Raw genomic sequence first — 17,941 nt, forward strand, 5'->3', positions numbered from 1 at the left:
TTGTAACTTACCATCCTGTGTACAAGCTCCCAGCAGATTATGTAGTAACTTACCATCCTGTGTACAAGCTCCCAGCAGGTTATGTAGTAACTTACCATCCTGTGTACAAGCTCCCAGCAGATTATGTTGTAACTTACCATCCTGTGAACAAGCTCCCAGCAGGTTATGTTGTAACTTACCATCCTGTGTACAAGCTCCCAGTAGGTTATGTAGTAACTTACCATCCTGTGTACAAAATCCCAGCAGGTTATGTTTTAACTTACCATCCTGTTTACAAGCTCCCAGCAGGTTATGTAGTAACTTACCATCCTGTGTACAAGCTCCCAGCAGATTATGTAGTAACTTACCATCCTGTGTACAAGCTCCCAGCAGGTTATGTAGTAACTTACCATCCTGTGTACAAGCTCCCAGCAGGTTATGTAGTAACTTACCATCCTGTGTACAAGCTCCCAGCAGGTTATGTAGTAACTTACCATCCTGTGTACAAGCTCCCAGCAGGTTATGTAGTAACTTACCATCGTGCGTACAAGCTCCCAGCAGGTTATGTTGTAACTTACCACCCTGTGAACAAGCTCCCAGCAGGTTATGTAGTAACTTACCATCCTGTGTACAAGCTCCCAACAGGTTATGTTGTAACTTACCATCCTGTGTACAAGCTCCCAGCAGGTTATGTAGTAACTTACCATCCTGTGTACAAGCTCCCAGCAGGTTATGTAGTAACTTACCATCCTGTGTACAAGCTCCCAGCAGGTTATGTTGTAACTTACCATCCTGTGAACAAGCTCCCAGCAGGTTCTGTTGTAACTTACCATCCTGTTTACAAGCTCCCAGCAGGTTATGTAGTAACTTACCATCCTGTGTACAAGCTCCCAGCAGGTTATGTTGTAACTTACCATCCTACTCCCAGCAGGTTATGTAGTAACTTACCATCCTGCTCCCAGCAGGTTATGTAGTAACTTACCATCCTGTGTACAAGCTCCCAGCAGGTTATGTAGTAACTTACCATCCTGTGTACAAGCTCCCAGCAGGTTATGTAGTAACTTACCATCCTGTGTACAAGCTCCCAGCAGGTTATGTTGTAACTTACCATCCTACTCCCAGCAGGTTATGTAGTAACTTACCATCCTGCTCCCAGCAGGTTATGTTGTAACTTACCATCCTGTGTACAAGCTCCCAGCAGGTTATGTAGTAATTTATCATCCTGTGTACAAGCTCCCAGCAGGTTATGTAGTAACTTACCATCCTGTGTACAAGCTCCCAGCAGGTTATGTAGTTACTTACCATCCTGTGTACAAGCTCCCAGCAGGTTATGTAGTAACTTACCATCCTGTGTACAAGCTCCCAGCAGGTTATGTAGTAACTTACCATCCTGTGTACAAGCTCCCAGCAGGTTATGTAGTAACTTACCATCCTGTGAACAAGCTCCCAGCAGGTTATGTAGTAACTTACCATCCTGTGAACAAGCTCCCAGCAGGTTATGTAGTAACTTACCATCCTGTGTACAAGCTCCCAGCAGGTTATGTAGTAACTTACCATCCTGTGTACAAGCTCCCAGCAGGTTATGTAGTAACTTACCATCCTGTGTACAAGCTCCCATCAGGTTATGTAGTAACTTACCATCCTGTGAACAAGCTCCCAGCAGGTTATGTAGTAACTTACCATCCTGTGTACAAGCTCCCAGCAGGTTATGTAGTAACTTACCATCCTGTGTACAAGCTCCCAGCAGGTTATGTAGTAACTTACCATCCTGTGTACAAGCTCCCAGCAGGTTATGTAGTAACTTACCATCCTGTGTACAAGCTCCCAGCAGGTTATGTAGTAACTTACCATCCTGTGAACAAGCTCCCAGCAGGTTATGTTGTAACTTACCATCCTGTGTACAAGCTCCCAGCAGGTTATGTAGTAACTTACCATCCTGTGTACAAGCTCCCAGCAGGTTATGTAGTAACTTACCATCCTGTGAACAAGCTCCCAGCAGGTTATGTTGTAACTTACCATCCTGTGTACAAGCTCCCAGCAGGTTATGTAGTAACTTACCATCCTGTGAACAAGCTCCCAGCAGGTTATGTTGTAACTTACCATCCTGTGTACAAGCTCCCAGCAGGTTATGTAGTAACTTACCATCCTGTGTACAAGCTCCCAGCAGGTTATGTTGTAACTTACCATCCTACTCCCAGCAGGTTATGTAGTAACTTACCATCCTGCTCCCAGCAGGTTATGTAGTAACTTACCATCCTGTGTACAAGCTCCCAGCAGGTTATGTAGTAACTTACCATCCTGTGTACAAGCTCCCAGCAGGTTATGTAGTAACTTACCATCCTGTGTACAAGCTCCCAGCAGGTTATGTAGTAACTTACCATCCTGTGTACAAGCTCCCAGCAGGTTATGTAGTAACTTACCATCCTGTGAACAAGCTCCCAGCAGGTTATGTAGTAACTTACCATCCTGTGAACAAGCTCCCAGCAGGTTATGTAGTAACTTACCATCCTGTGTACAAGCTCCCAGCAGGTTATGTAGTAACTTACCATCCTGTGTACAAGCTCCCAGCAGGTTATGTAGTAACTTACCATCCTGTGTACAAGCTCCCATCAGGTTATGTAGTAACTTACCATCCTGTGAACAAGCTCCCAGCAGGTTATGTAGTAACTTACCATCCTGTGTACAAGCTCCCAGCAGGTTATGTAGTAACTTACCATCCTGTGTACAAGCTCCCAGCAGGTTATGTAGTAACTTACCATCCTGTGTACAAGCTCCCAGCAGGTTATGTAGTAACTTACCATCCTGTGTACAAGCTCCCAGCAGGTTATGTAGTAACTTACCATCCTGTGAACAAGCTCCCAGCAGGTTATGTTGTAACTTACCATCCTGTGTACAAGCTCCCAGCAGGTTATGTAGTAACTTACCATCCTGTGTACAAGCTCCCAGCAGGTTATGTAGTAACTTACCATCCTGTGAACAAGCTCCCAGCAGGTTATGTTGTAACTTACCATCCTGTGTACAAGCTCCCAGCAGGTTATGTAGTAACTTACCATCCTGTGAACAAGCTCCCAGCAGGTTATGTTGTAACTTACCATCCTGTGTACAAGCTCCCAGCAGGTTATGTAGTAACTTACCATCCTGTGTACAAGCTCCCAGCAGGTTATGTTGTAACTTACCATCCTACTCCCAGCAGGTTATGTAGTAACTTACCATCCTGCTCCCAGCAGGTTATGTAGTAACTTACCATCCTGTGTACAAGCTCCCAGCAGGTTATGTAGTAACTTACCATCCTGTGTACAAGCTCCCAGCAGGTTATGTAGTAACTTACCATCCTGTGTACAAGCTCCCAGCAGGTTATATAGTAACTTACCATCCTGTGTACAAGCTCCCAGCAGGTTATGTTGTAACTTACCATCCTGTGTACAAGCTCCCAGCAGGTTATGTTGTAACTTACCATCCTGTGTACAAGCTCCCAGCAGGTTATGTAGTAACTTACCATCCTGTGTACAAGCTCCCAGCAGGTTATGTAGTAACTTACCATCCTGTGAACAAGCTCCCAGCAGGTTATGTTGTAACTTACCATCCTGTGTACAAGCTCCCAGCAGGTTATGTAGTAACTTACCATCCTGTGAACAAGCTCCCAGCAGGTTATGTTGTAACTTACCATCCTGTGTACAAGCTCCCAGCAGGTTATGTAGTAACTTACCATCCTGTGTACAAGCTCCCAGCAGGTTATGTTGTAACTTACCATCCTACTCCCAGCAGGTTATGTAGTAACTTACCATCCTGCTCCCAGCAGGTTATGTAGTAACTTACCATCCTGTGTACAAGCTCCCAGCAGGTTATGTAGTAACTTACCATCCTGTGTACAAGCTCCCAGCAGGTTATGTAGTAACTTACCATCCTGTGTACAAGCTCCCAGCAGGTTATATAGTAACTTACCATCCTGTGTACAAGCTCCCAGCAGGTTATGTAGTAACTTACCATCCTGTGAACAAGCTCCCAGCAGGTTATGTAGTAACTTACCATCCTGTGAACAAGCTCCCAGCAGGTTATGTAGTAACTTACCATCCTGTGTACAAGCTCCCAGCAGGTTATGTAGTAACTTACCATCCTGTGTACAAGCTCCCAGCAGGTTATGTAGTAACTTACCATCCTGTGTACAAGCTCCCAGCAGGTTATGTAGTAACTTACCATCCTGTGAACAAGCTCCCAGCAGGTTATGTAGTAACTTACCATCCTGTGTACAAGCTCCCAGCAGGTTATGTAGTAACTTACCATCCTGTGTACAAGCTCCCAGCAGGTTATGTAGTAACTTACCATCCTGTGTACAAGCTCCCAGCAGGTTATGTAGTAACTTACCATCCTGTGTACAAGCTCCCAGCAGGTTATGTTGTAACTTACCATCCTGTGTACAAGCTCCCAACAGGTTATGTAGTAACTTACCATCCTGTGTACAAGCTCCCAACAGGTTATGTAGTAACTTACCATCCTGTGTACAAGCTCCCAGCAGGTTATGTAGTAACTTACCATCCTGTGTACAAGCTCCCAGCAGGTTATGTAGTAACTTACCATCCTGTGTACAAGCTCCCAGCAGGTTATGTAGTAACTTACCATCCTGTGTACAAGCTCCCAGCAGGTTATGTAGTAACTTACCATCCTGTGAACAAGCTCCCAGCAGGTTGAGGATGTTTTTGTGTTTTCCAATCATCTTCATCATCTCCATCTCTGAGACCAGGTCTGACAGGTCCTTATCTGTGGCGTTGTCTGATGAAGAAAGAGAGAGGGAAGAGAAGGACAAAGAGAGAGAGAGAGAGACAGAGCGAGAGAGAGACAGAGAGAGAGAGAGAAAGAGAGACAGAGAGAGAGAGACAGAGAGAGAGAGAGACAGAGAGAAGAATACATTATTCACAGAGGAGATAGGCAGACTGACTATCTCATAGGAGAATGGACAGTCAGAGATAGTCAGTCACTGTCAGAGGAGAACGGACAGTCAGAGACAGTCACTGTCAGAGGAGAATGGACAGTCAGAGATAGTCACAGTATTCTAGACTGGGAGGGGGTTTACAAGGTAACAGTATTCTAGACTGGGAGGGGGTTTACAAGGTAACAGTATTCTAGACTGGGAGGGGGTTTACAAGGTAACAGCATTCTAGACCGGGAGGGGGTTTACAAGGTAACAGTATTCTAGACTGGGAGGGGGTTTACAAGGTAACAGTATTCTAGACTGGGAGGGGGTTTACAAGGTAACAGTATTCTAGACTGGGAGGAGGTTTACAAGGTAACAGTATTCTAGACTGGGAGGGGGTTTACAAGGTAACAGTATTCTAGACCGGGAGGGGGTTTACAAGGTAACAGTATTCTAGACTGGGAGGAGGTTTACAAGGTAACAGTATTCTAGACTGGGAGGGGGTTTACAAGGTAACAGTATTCTAGACCGGGAGGGGGTTTACAAGGTAACAGTATTCTAGACCGGGAGGGGGTTTACAAGGTAACAGTATTCTAGACTGGGAGGGGGTTTACAAGGTAACAGTATTCTAGACTGGGAGGGGGTTTACAAGGTAACAGTATTCTAGACTGGGAGGGGGTTTACAAGGTAACAGTATTCTAGACTGGGAGGAGGTTTACAAGGTAACAGTATTCTAGACTGGGAGGGGGTTTACAAGGTAACAGTATTCTAGACTGGGAGGGGGTTTACAAGGTAACAGTATTCTAGACTGGGAGGGGGTTTACAAGGTAACAGTATTCTAGACTGGGAGGGGGTTTACAATGTAACAGTATTCTAGACTGGGAGGGGGTTTACAAGGTAACAGTATTCTAGACTGGGAGGAGGTTTACAAGGTAACAGTATTCTAGACTGGGAGGGGGTTTACAAGGTAACAGTATTCTAGACTGGGAGGGGGTTTACATGGTAACAGTATTCTAGACTGGGAGGGGGTTTACAAGGTAACAGTATTCTAGACCGGGAGGGGGTTTACAAGGTAACAGTATTCTAGACTGGGAGGGGGTTTACAAGGTAACAGTATTCTAGACTGGGAGGGGGTTTACAAGGTAACAGTATTCTAGACCGGGAGGGGGTTTACAAGGTAACAGTATTCTAGACCGGGAGGGGGTTTACAAGGTAACAGTATTCTAGACTGGGAGGGGGTTTACAAGGTAACAGCATTCTAGACTGGGAGGGGGTTTACAAGGTAACAATATTCTAGACCGGGAGGGGGTTTACGAGGTAACAGTATTCTAGACCGGGAGGGGGTTTACAAGGTAACAGTATTCTAGACTGGGAGGGGGTTTACAAGGTAACAGTATTCTAGACTGGGAGGGGGTTTACAAGGTAACAGTATTCTAGACTGGGAGGGGGTTTACAAGGTAACAGCATTCTAGACTGGGAGGGGGTTTACAAGGTAACAGTATTCTAGACCGGGAGGGGGTTTACAAGGTAACAGTATTCTAGACTGGGAGGGGGTTTACAAGGTAACAGTATTCTAGACTGGGAGGGGGTTTACAAGGTAACAGTATTCTAGACTGGGAGGGGGTTTACAAGGTAACAGTATTCTAGACCGGGAGGGGGTTTGAAAGGTAACAGTATTCTAGACTGGGAGGGGGTTTACAAGGTAACAGTATTCTAGACTGGGAGGGGGTTTACAAGGTAACAGTATTCTAGACTGGGAGGGGGTTTACAAGGTAACAGTATTCTAGACCGGGAGGGGGTTTACAAGGTAACAGTATTCTAGACTGGGAGGGGGTTTACAAGGTAACAGTATTCTAGACTGGGAGGGGGTTTACAAGGTAACAGTATTCTAGACTGGGAGGGGGTTTACAAGGTAACAGTATTCTAGACCGGGAGGGGGTTTACAAGGTAACAGTATTCTAGACCGGGAGGGGGTTTACAAGGTAACAGTATTCTAGACCGGGAGGGGGTTTACAAGGTAACAGTATTCTAGACTGGGAGGGGGTTTACAAGGTAACAGTATTCTAGACTGGGAGGGGGTTTACAAGGTAACAGTATTCTAGACCGGGAGGGGGTTTACAAGGTAACAGTATTCTAGACCGGGAGGGGGTTTACAAGGTAACAGTATTCTAGACTGGGAGGGGGTTTACAAGGTAACAGCATTCTAGACTGGGAGGGGGTTTACAAGGTAACAATATTCTAGACCGGGAGGGGGTTTACGAGGTAACAGTATTCTAGACCGGGAGGGGGTTTACAAGGTAACAGTATTCTAGACTGGGAGGGGGTTTACAAGGTAACAGTATTCTAGACTGGGAGGGGGTTTACAAGGTAACAGTATTCTAGACTGGGAGGGGGTTTACAAGGTAACAGCATTCTAGACTGGGAGGGGGTTTACAAGGTAACAGTATTCTAGACCGGGAGGGGGTTTACAAGGTAACAGTATTCTAGACTGGGAGGGGGTTTACAAGGTAACAGTATTCTAGACTGGGAGGGGGTTTACAAGGTAACAGTATTCTAGACTGGGAGGGGGTTTACAAGGTAACAGTATTCTAGACCGGGAGGGGGTTTGAAAGGTAACAGTATTCTAGACTGGGAGGGGGTTTACAAGGTAACAGTATTCTAGACTGGGAGGGGGTTTACAAGGTAACAGTATTCTAGACTGGGAGGGGGTTTACAAGGTAACAGTATTCTAGACCGGGAGGGGGTTTACAAGGTAACAGTATTCTAGACTGGGAGGGGGTTTACAAGGTAACAGTATTCTAGACTGGGAGGGGGTTTACAAGGTAACAGTATTCTAGACTGGGAGGGGGTTTACAAGGTAACAGTATTCTAGACCGGGAGGGGGTTTACAAGGTAACAGTATTCTAGACTGGGAGGGGGTTTACAAGGTAACAGTATTCTAGACCGGGAGGAGGTTTACAAGGTAACAGTATTCTAGACTGGGAGGGGGTTTACAAGGTAACAGTATTCTAGACCGGGAGGGGGTTTACAAGGTAACAGTATTCTAGACCGGGAGGGGGTTTACAAGGTAACAGTATTCTAGACTGGGAGGGGGTTTACAAGGTAACAGTATTCTAGACCGGGAGGGGGTTTACAAGGTAACAGTATTCTAGACTGGGAGGGGGTTTACAAGGTAACAGTATTCTAGACCGGGAGGGGGTTTACAAGGTAACAGTATTCTAGACCGGGAGGGGGTTTACAAGGTAACAGTATTCTAGACCGGGAGGGGGTTTACAAGGTAACAGTATTCTAGACCGGGAGGGGGTTTACAAGGTAACAGTATTCTAGACTGGGAGGGGGTTTACAAGGTAACAGTATTCTAGACTGGGAGGGGGTTTACAAGGTAACAGTATTCTAGACCGGGAGGGGGTTTACAAGGTAACAGTATTCTAGACCGGGAGGGGGTTTACATGGTAACAGTATTCTAGACCGGGAGGGGGTTTACAAGGTAACAGTATTCTAGACTGGGAGGGGGTTTACAAGGTAACAGTATTCTAGACCGGGAGGGGGTTTACAAGGTAACAGTATTCTAGACTGGGAGGGGGTTTACAAGGTAACAGTATTCTAGACCGGGAGGGGGTTTACAAGGTAACAGTATTCTAGACCGGGAGGGGGTTTACATGGTAACAGTATTCTAGACCGGGAGGGGGTTTACAAGGTAACAGTATTCTAGACTGGGAGGGGGTTTACAAGGTAACAGTATTCTAGACTGGGAGGGGGTTTACAAGGTAACAGTATTCTAGACCGGGAGGGGGTTTACAATGTAACAGTATTCTAGACCGGGAGGGGGTTTACAGTGATCTTGTACTAATACCAACCTTTCAGCATCTTCACAGCAACGTTGAGTGGTGTGTTGGGTTTCTCCTTTTCGATCCCGATGGCCTCCGCCATTACCACCTGACCGAAGCAGCCTTCTCCCAGAGGTTTACCCAACGTTAGCCTAAAACACAACCCAAACCAGTTAGCCTGCAACACAACCACAACCAGTTAGCCTGAAACACAACCAGTTAGCCTGAAACACAACCAATTAGCCTGAAACACAACCAGTTAGCCTGAAACAAAACCAGTTATCCTGAAACACAACAAGTTAGCCTGCAGCACAATCAGTTTGCCTGAAACACAACCAGTTATCCTGAAACAAAACCAGTTATCCTGAAATACAACCATAACCAGTTAGCCTGCAACACAACCACAACCAGTTAGCCTGCAACACAATCAGTTATCCTGAAACACAACCAGTTAGTCTGAAACAGAACCAGTTAGCTTGGAACACAACAAGTTAGCCTGAAACACAACCAGTTAGCCTGCAACACAACCACAACCAGTTAGCCTGAAACAAAACCAGTTATCCTGAAATACAACCACAACCAGTTAGCCTAAAACACAACCAGTTAGCCTAAAACACAACCAGTTAGCCTGAAACAAAACCAGTTAGCCTGCAACACAACCACAACCAGTTAGTCTGAAACACAACCAGTTAGCCTAAAACACAACCAGTTAGCCTGCAACACAACCACAACCAGTTAGCCTAAAACACAACCAGTTAGCCTGCAACACAACCAGTTAGCCTGCAACACAACCACAACCAGTTAGCCTAAAACACAACCAGTTAGCCTAAAACACAACCAGTTAGCCTGCAACACAACCACAACCAGTTAGCCTAAAACACAACCAGTTAGCCTGCAACACAACCAGTTAGCCTGCAACACAACCAGTTAGCCTGAAACACAACCAGTTAGCCTAAGGTATGTTAAGGTATTCCTCTGTCTCACCTGGTCTAAGGTATGTTAAGGTATCCCTCTGTCTCACCTGGTCTAAGGTATGTTAAGGTATCCCTCTCTCACCTGGTCTAAGGTATGTTAAGGTATCCCTCTCTCACCTGGTCTAAGGTATGTTAAGGTATCCCTCTCTCACCTGGTCTAAGGTATGTTAAGGTATCCCTCTCTCACCTGGTCTAAGGTATGTTAAGGTATCCCTCTCTCACCTGGTCTAAGGTATGTTAAGGTATCCCTCTCTCACCTGGTCTAAGGTATGTTAACGTATCCCTCTCTCACCTGGTCTAAGGTATGTTAAGGTATCCCTCTGTCTCACCTGGTCTAAGGTATGTTAAGGTATCCCTCTCTCACCTGGTCTAAGGTATGTTAAGGTATTCCTCTGTCTCACCTGGTCTAAGGTATGTTAAGGTATCCCTCTCTCACCTGGTCTAAGGTATGTTAAGGTATTCCTCTGTCTCACCTGGTCTAAGGTATGTTAAGGTATCCCTCTCTCACCTGGTCTAAGGTATGTTAAGGTATTCCTCTGTCTCACCTGGTCTAAGGTATGTTAAGGTATCCCTCTGTCACCTGGTCTAAGGTATGTTAAGGTATCCCTCTGTCTCACCTGGTCTAAGGTATGTTAAGGTATTCCTCTGTCTCACCTGGTCTAAGGTATGTTAAGGTATCCCTCTCTCACCTGGTCTAAGGTATGTTAAGGTATCCCTCTCTCACCTGGTCTAAGGTATGTTAAGGTATCCCTCTCTCACCTGGTCTAAGGTATGTTAAGGTATTCCTCTGTCTCACCTGGTCTAAGGTATGTTAAGGTATTCCTCTGTCTCACCTGGTCTAAGGTATGTTAAGGTATCCCTCTCTCACCTGGTCTAAGGTATGTTAAGGTATCCCTCTCTCTCACCTGGTCTAAGGTATGTTAAGGTATCCCTCTGTCTCACCCGGTCTAAGGTATGTTAAGGTATCCCTCTGTCTCACCTGGTCTAAGGTATGTTAAGGTATCCCTCTGTCTCACCTGGTCTAAGGTATGTTAAGGTATCCCTCTGTCTCACCTGGTCTAAGGTATGTTAAGGTATCCCTCTCTCACCTGGTCTAAGGTATGTTAAGGTATCCCTCTCTCACCTGGTCTAAGGTATGTTAAGGTATCCCTCTCTCACCTGGTCTAAGGTATGTTAAGGTATCCCTCTCTCTCACCTGGTCTAAGGTATGTTAAGGTATCCCTCTGTCTCACCTGGTCTAAGGTATGTTAAGGTATCCCTCTGTCTCACCTGGTCTAAGGTATGTTAAGGTATCCCTCTGTCTCACCTGGTCTAAGGTATGTTAAGGTATCCCTCTGTCTCACCTGACCTAAGGTATTCCTCTGTCTCACCTGGTCTAAGGTATGTTAAGGTATCCCTCTCTCACCTGGTCTAAGGTATGTTAAGGTATCCCTCTGTCTCACCTGTTCTAAGGTATTTCTCTGTCTCACCTGGTCTAAGGTATGTTAAGGTATCCCTCTCTCACCTGGTCTAAGGTATGTTAAGGTATCCCTCTCTCACCCGGTCTAAGGTATGTTAAGGTATTCCTCTGTCACCTGGTCTAAGGTATGTTAAGGTATCCCTCTGTCACCTGGTCTAAGGTATGTTAAGGTATTCCTCTGTCACCTGGTCTAAGGTATGTTAAGGTATCCCTCTCTCACCTGGTCTAAGGTATGTTAAGGTATCCCTCTCTCACCTGGTCTAAGGTATGTTAAGGTATCCCTCTGTCTCACCTGGTCTAAGGTATGTTAAGGTATCCCTCTGTCTCACCTGGTCTAAGGTATGTTAAGGTATCCCTCTCTCACCTGGTCTAAGGTATGTTAAGGTATCCCTCTGTCTCACCTGGTCTAAGGTATGTTAAGGTATCCCTCTCTCACCTGGTCTAAGGTATGTTAAGGTATCCCTCTGTCTCACCTGGTCTAAGGTATGTTAAGGTATCCCTCTGTCTCACCTGGTCTAAGGTATGTTAAGGTTTCCCTCTCTCACCTGGTCTAAGGTATGTTAAGGTATCCCTCTGTCTCACCTGGTCTAAGGTATGTTAAGGTATCCCTATGTCTCACCTGGTCTAAGGTATGTTAAGGTATCCCTCTCTCACCTGGTCTAAGGTATCCCTCTGTCTCACCTGGTCTAAGGTATGTTAAGGTATCCCTCTCTCACCTGGTCTAAGGTATCCCTCTGTCTCACCTGGTCTAAGGTATGTTAATTAAGGTATCCCTCTCTCACCTGGTTTAAGGTATGTTAAGGTATCCTTTTGTCTCACCTGGTCTAAGGTATGTTAAGGTATCCCTCTGTCTCACCTGGTCTAAGGTATGTTAAGGTATCCCTCTGTCTCACCTGGTCTAAGGTATGTTAAGGTATCCCTCTCTCACCTGGTCTAAGGTATGTTAAGGTATCCCTCTGTCTCACCTGGTCTAAGGTATGTTAAGGTATCCCTCTCTCACCTGGTCTAAGGTATGTTAAGGTATCCCTCTCTCACCTGGTCTAAGGTATCCCTCTGTCTCACCTGGTCTAAGGTATGTTAATTAAGGTATCCCTCTCTCACCTGGTCTAAGGTATGTTAAGGTATCCCTCTGTCTCACCTGGTCTAAGGTATGTTAAGGTATCCCTCTGTCTCACCTGGTCTAAGGTATGTTAAGGTATCCCTCTCTCTCACCTGGTCTAAGGTATGTTAAGGTATCCCTCTGTCTCACCTGGTCTAAGGTATGTTAAGGTATCCCTCTGTCTCACCTGGTCTAAGGTATGTTAAGGTATCCCTCTGTCTCACCTGGTCTAAGGTATGTTAAGGTATCCCTCTCTCACCTGGTCTAAGGTATGTTAAGGTATCCCTCTGTCTCACCTGTTCCTAGAGAACTCCCATTTGGGATCTGAGGGCAGCTCCAGCTCGGAGACGTTGGCCAGCATTGGTCCATCACTCGATGACAGGCGGGCGATCCTGACTAATGGCGTGTTGGAGTTCATGGAGGAGCTAGACTCCAAGGAAACCTGCTGGGTGATAAAGAGACTGTTATAGGGATGAGAGAGGAGTTAGAAAGAGAAGAGGAGAGGAGAGGATATGAGATGTTACAAGAGGCTGGGTGCATCTGGTTGGGTCACTCCCCTGGGTGATAAAGACAGACTGTTATCGTCTCTGAAGAGGTGAGAGGAGTGTATATGAGCTGTTACAACCGGCAGGAACTGGGTCGTTCCTTTGAAAAATGGGCTCCTCTCTGAAACCTCCCGAGCCTTTTACTGGTGTACTGTAGAGGTAGTTATCTATAAAATGCCACAATGGGATGCAGAGCGTTTTATTTTGATGCTGAAGGGTAGCCCCGCTAAAACCATTGACAATTGTATGTCGTTTTCAAGGGATTGTTAAATAAATGTTAACTATTTTAATATCAGCACCTCTTGAAGAGCATAGTCAGAACTGCAAATGTCAGATTATTCCATGTGAAACAATTTCGGACATTTATCTCTATCAGAGTTATACAAGCAGAGCCGCTGGAAAACGAGTGTCAGGACAACATTTGCCCCAGTACTTTTCAATCTGGGGGCGCCGTCACACCACTTTCAAAGCAGCAGCTCCTAATGCGTTTTACCAGACACATTCATTAGTACACGTTATAGAAAAACGTTTCGCAACCATGCCTCTCAACAACGATGTTTGGTTTCGCCACCACCTCTATGTTTGGTTGCACCAACACCTCGGTGTTTGGTTGCACCAGCACCTCTATGTTTGGTTGTACCAGCACCTCGGTGTTTGGTTGCACCAGCACCTCGGTGTTTGGTTGCACCAGCACCTCGATGTTTGGTTGCACCAGCACCTCTATGTTTGGTTGTACCAGCACCTCGGTGTTTGGTTGCACCAGCACCTCGGTGTTTGGTTGCACCAGCACCTCGATGTTTGGTTGCACCAGCACCTCTATGTTTGGTTGTACCAGCACCTCTATGTTTGGTTGTACCAGCACCTCGGTGTTTGGTTGTACCAGCACCTCGGTGTTTGGTTGTACCAGCACCTCGGTGTTTGGTTGTACCAGCACCTCGGTGTTTGGTTGTACCACCACCTCGGTGTTTGGTTGCACCAGCACCTCGATGTTTGGTTGCACCAGCACCTCTATGTTTGGTTGTACCAGCACCTCTATGTTTGGTTGCACCAGCACCTCGGTGTTTGGTTGCACCAGCACCTCGATGTTTGGTTGCACCAGCACCTCTATGTTTGGTTGTACCAGCACCTCGGTGTTTGGTTGCACCAGCACCTCGGTGTTTGGTTGTACCAGCACCTCTATGTTTGGTTGTACCAGCACCTCTATGTTTGGTTGTACCAGCACCTCGGTGTTTGGTTGTACCAGCACCTCGGTGTTTGGTTGCACCAGCACCTCTATGTTTGGTTGTACCAGCACCTCGGTGTTTGGTTGTACCAGCACCTCTATGTTTGGTTGTACCAGCACCTCTATGTTTGGTTGTACCAGCACCTCTATGTTTGGTTGTACCAGCACCTCGATGTTTGGTTGTACCAGCACCTCTATGTTTGGTTGTACCAGCACCTCAGTGTTTGGTTGTACCAGCACCTCTATGTTTGGTTGCACCAGCACCTCGGTGTTTGGTTGCACCAGCACCTCGGTGTTTGGTTGTACCAGCACCTCTATGTTTGGTTGTACCAGCACCTCGGTGTTTGGTTGTACCAGCACCTCTATGTTTGGTTGTACCAGCACCTCGGTGTTTGGTTGCACCAGCACCTCGGTGTTTGGTTGTACCAGCACCTCTATGTTTGGTTGCACCAGCACCTCTATGTTTGGTTTCGCCACCACCTCTATGTTTGGTTGTACCAGCACCTCGGTGTTTGGTTGTACCAGCACCTCGGTGTTTGGTTGCACCAGCACCTCGATGTTTGGTTGTACCAGCACCTCAGTGTTTGGTTGTACCAGCACCTCGGTGTTTGGTTGTACCAGCACCTCTATGTTTGGTTGTACCAGCACCTCGGTGTTTGGTTGTACCAGCACCTCGGTGTTTGGTTGCACCAGCACCTCTATGTTTGGTTGTACCAGCACCTCTGTGTTTGGTTGTACCAGCACCTCTGTGTTTGGTTGTACCAGCACCTCGGTGTTTGGTTGTACCAGCACCTCTATGTTTGGTTGTACCAGCACCTCTATGTTTGGTTGTACCAGCACCTCTATGTTTGGTTGTACCAGCACCTCGGTGTTTGGTTGTACCAGCACCTCGGTGTTTGGTTGTACCAGCACCTCTATGTTTGGTTGTACCAGCACCTCTATGTTTGGTTGTACCAGCACCTCGATGTTTGGTTGCACCAGCACCTCTATGTTTGGTTGTACCAGCACCTCTATGTTTGGTTGTACCAGCACCTCGGTGTTTGGTTGTACCAGCACCTCTATGTTTGGTTGTACCAGCACCTCTATGTTTGGTTGTACCAGCACCTCAGTGTTTGGTTGTACCAGCACCTCTATGTTTGGTTGTACCAGCACCTCGGTGTTTGGTTGTACCAGCACCTCGGTGTTTGGTTGTACCAGCACCTCTATGTTTGGTTGTACCAGCACCTCGGTGTTTGGTTGTACCAGCACCTCTATGTTTGGTTGTACCAGCACCTCGGTGTTTGGTTGTACCAGCACCTCTATGTTTGGTTGCACCAGCACCTCTATGTTTGGTTTCGCCACCACCTCTATGTTTGGTTGTACCAGCACCTCGGTGTTTGGTTGCACCAGCACCTCGGTGTTTGGTTGCACCAGCACCTCGATGTTTGGTTGTACCAGCACCTCGGTGTTTGGTTGTACCAGCACCTCTATGTTTGGTTGTACCAGCACCTCTGTGTTTGGTTGTACCAGCACCTCTGTGTTTGGTTGTACCAGCACCTCGGTGTTTGGTTGTACCAGCACCTCTATGTTTGGTTGTACCAGCACCTCTATGTTTGGTTGTACCAGCACCTCTATGTTTGGTTGTACCAGCACCTCGGTGTTTGGTTGTACCAGCACCTCGGTGTTTGGTTGTACCAGCACCTCTATGTTTGGTTGTACCAGCACCTCTATGTTTGGTTGTACCAGCACCTCGGTGTTTGGTTGTACCAGCACCTCGGTGTTTGGTTGTACCAGCACCTCTATGTTTGGTTGTACCAGCACCTCTATGTTTGGTTGTACCAGCACCTCGGTGTTTGGTTGTACCAGCACCTCGATGTTTGGTTGCACCAGCACCTCTATGTTTGGTTGTACCAGCACCTCTATGTTTGGTTGTACCAGCACCTCTATGTTTGGTTGCACCAGCACCTCGGTGTTTGGTTGCACCAGCACCTCTATGTTTGGTTGTACCAGCACCTCGGTGTTTGGTTGTACCAGCACCTCTATGTTTGGTTGCACCAGCACCTCGGTGTTTGGTTGCACCAGCACCTCTATGTTTGGTTGCACCAGCACCTCGATGTTTGGTTGCACCAGCACCTCTATGTTTGGTTGCACCAGCACCTCGGTGTTTGGTTGTACCAGCACCTCTATGTTTGGTTGTACCAGCACCTCGATGTTTGGTTGCACCAGCACCTCTATGTTTGGTTGCACCAGCACCTCTATGTTTGGTTGCACCAGCACCTCTATGTTTGGTTTCACCAGCACCTCGGTGTTTGGTTGTACCAGCACCTCTATGTTTGGTTGTACCTCGGTGTTTGGTTGCACCAGCACCTCGGTGTTTGGTTGCACCAGCACCTCGGTGTTTGGTTGCACCAGCACCTCGGTGTTTGGTTGCACCAGCACCTCGGTGTTTGGTTGCACCAGCACCTCGGTGTTTGGTTGCACCAGCACCTCGGTGTTTGGTTGCACCAGCACCTCGGTGTTTGGTTGCACCAGCACCTCGGTGTTTGGTTGTACCAGCACCTCGGTGTTTGGTTGTACCTCGGTGTTTGGTTGCACCAGCACCTCGGTGTTTGGTTGCACCAGCACCTCGGTGTTTGGTTGTACCTCGGTGTTTGGTTGCACCAGCACCTCGGTGTTTGGTTGCACCAGCACCTCGGTGTTTGGTTGCACCAGCACCTCGGTGTTTGGTTGTACCAGCACCTCTATGTTTGGTTGTACCTCGGTGTTTGGTTGCACCAGCACCTCGGTGTTTGGTTGCACCAGCACCTCGGTGTTTGGTTGCACCAGCACCTCGGTGTTTGGTTGCACCAGCACCTCGGTGTTTGGTTGCACCAGCACCTCGGTGTTTGGTTGCACCAGCACCTCGGTGTTTGGTTGCACCAGCACCTCGGTGTTTGGTTGCACCAGCACCTCGGTGTTTGGTTGCACCAGCACCTCGGTGTTTGGTTGCACCAGCACCTCGGTGTTTGGTTGTACCAGCACCTCGGTGTTTGGTTGTACCTCGGTGTTTGGTTGCACCAGCACCTCGGTGTTTGGTTGCACCAGCACCTCGGTGTTTGGTTGCACCAGCACCTCGGTGTTTGGTTGCACCAGCACCTCGGTGTTTGGTTGTACCAGCCCATCGGTGTTTGACACTAAGTTGCTTTCTTCGCTCACGCTCCTCTCCTGCCTGCCTGGCAGCCTGCTTCATGAGAGAACGAACACACATTTCAATTGAAAACAAGGTGTGTGTTAATAAAATAAGTGATGTAGTTTAGTTGTCCTCTAGAACTATATAGAATGACCCAATCTATAGCTAGCTAACAAAACTACTAACGTTAGCTTTAGAGTAGCCGAGCTAGATAGCTAGCTAACATTAGCTAGTTAGGTTGATGCAATCATGCAGTCAGCAGCTAACGTTAATAATTTAGACTCACTGAATAAATAGGTTTGGCACAGGACAAAGACGATGAAACGATCTGCTGCTGTTACAAAAGGGACACTGAAGTTCCTGAAAAGGTTTAGTCAATCACTTTGTTAGTCCAGTAATGTTCGTTGGCATATAGTTTTATTTCCACTGCTGGTGATTATTCACAAATGTCAAGGCCTTAAAAGTAAGCAACCTACACATTCTACCACAGAGCAGACAGACAGTATGAACACATTCTACCACAGAGCAGACAGACAGTATGAACACATTCTACCACAGAGCAGACAGACAATATGAACACATTCTACCACAGAGCAGACAGACAGTATGAACACATTCTACCACAGAGCAGACAGACAATATGAACACATTCTACCACAGAGCAGACAGACAGTATGAACACATTCTACCACAGAGCAGACAGACAGTATGAACACATTCTACCACAGAGCAGACAGACAGTATGAACACATTCTACCACAGAGCAGACAGACAGTATG

The 17,941-nt window shown here is 46.8% G+C and overlaps 1 protein-coding gene across 2 annotated transcripts in view; it reads right to left on the reverse strand.

Annotated features, from left to right (window-relative positions):
- LOC129811258 (fibroblast growth factor receptor 3-like) overlaps nucleotides 1-17,941 on the reverse strand; it is a 366,746-nt gene that overhangs the window by 59,760 nt on the left and 289,045 nt on the right. Inside the window, exons 10-12 of one of the 2 annotated variants that reach the window (XM_055862424.1) lie at nucleotides 12,544-12,689; nucleotides 8,746-8,867; nucleotides 4,636-4,746 (exon numbers count right to left, since the gene is read on the reverse strand). In XM_055862424.1, the coding sequence (XP_055718399.1) occupies nucleotides 4,636-4,746; nucleotides 8,746-8,867; nucleotides 12,544-12,689 (379 nt within the window). Of the gene's footprint in view, nucleotides 1-4,635; nucleotides 4,747-8,745; nucleotides 8,868-12,543; nucleotides 12,693-17,941 lie in introns of both variants that reach the window. The other variant, XM_055862422.1, reaches the window with a different exon arrangement.

This window comes from Salvelinus fontinalis, chromosome 15 (genome assembly GCF_029448725.1).
Source record: "Salvelinus fontinalis isolate EN_2023a chromosome 15, ASM2944872v1, whole genome shotgun sequence".
Lineage (NCBI taxonomy): Eukaryota > Metazoa > Chordata > Actinopteri > Salmoniformes > Salmonidae > Salvelinus > Salvelinus fontinalis.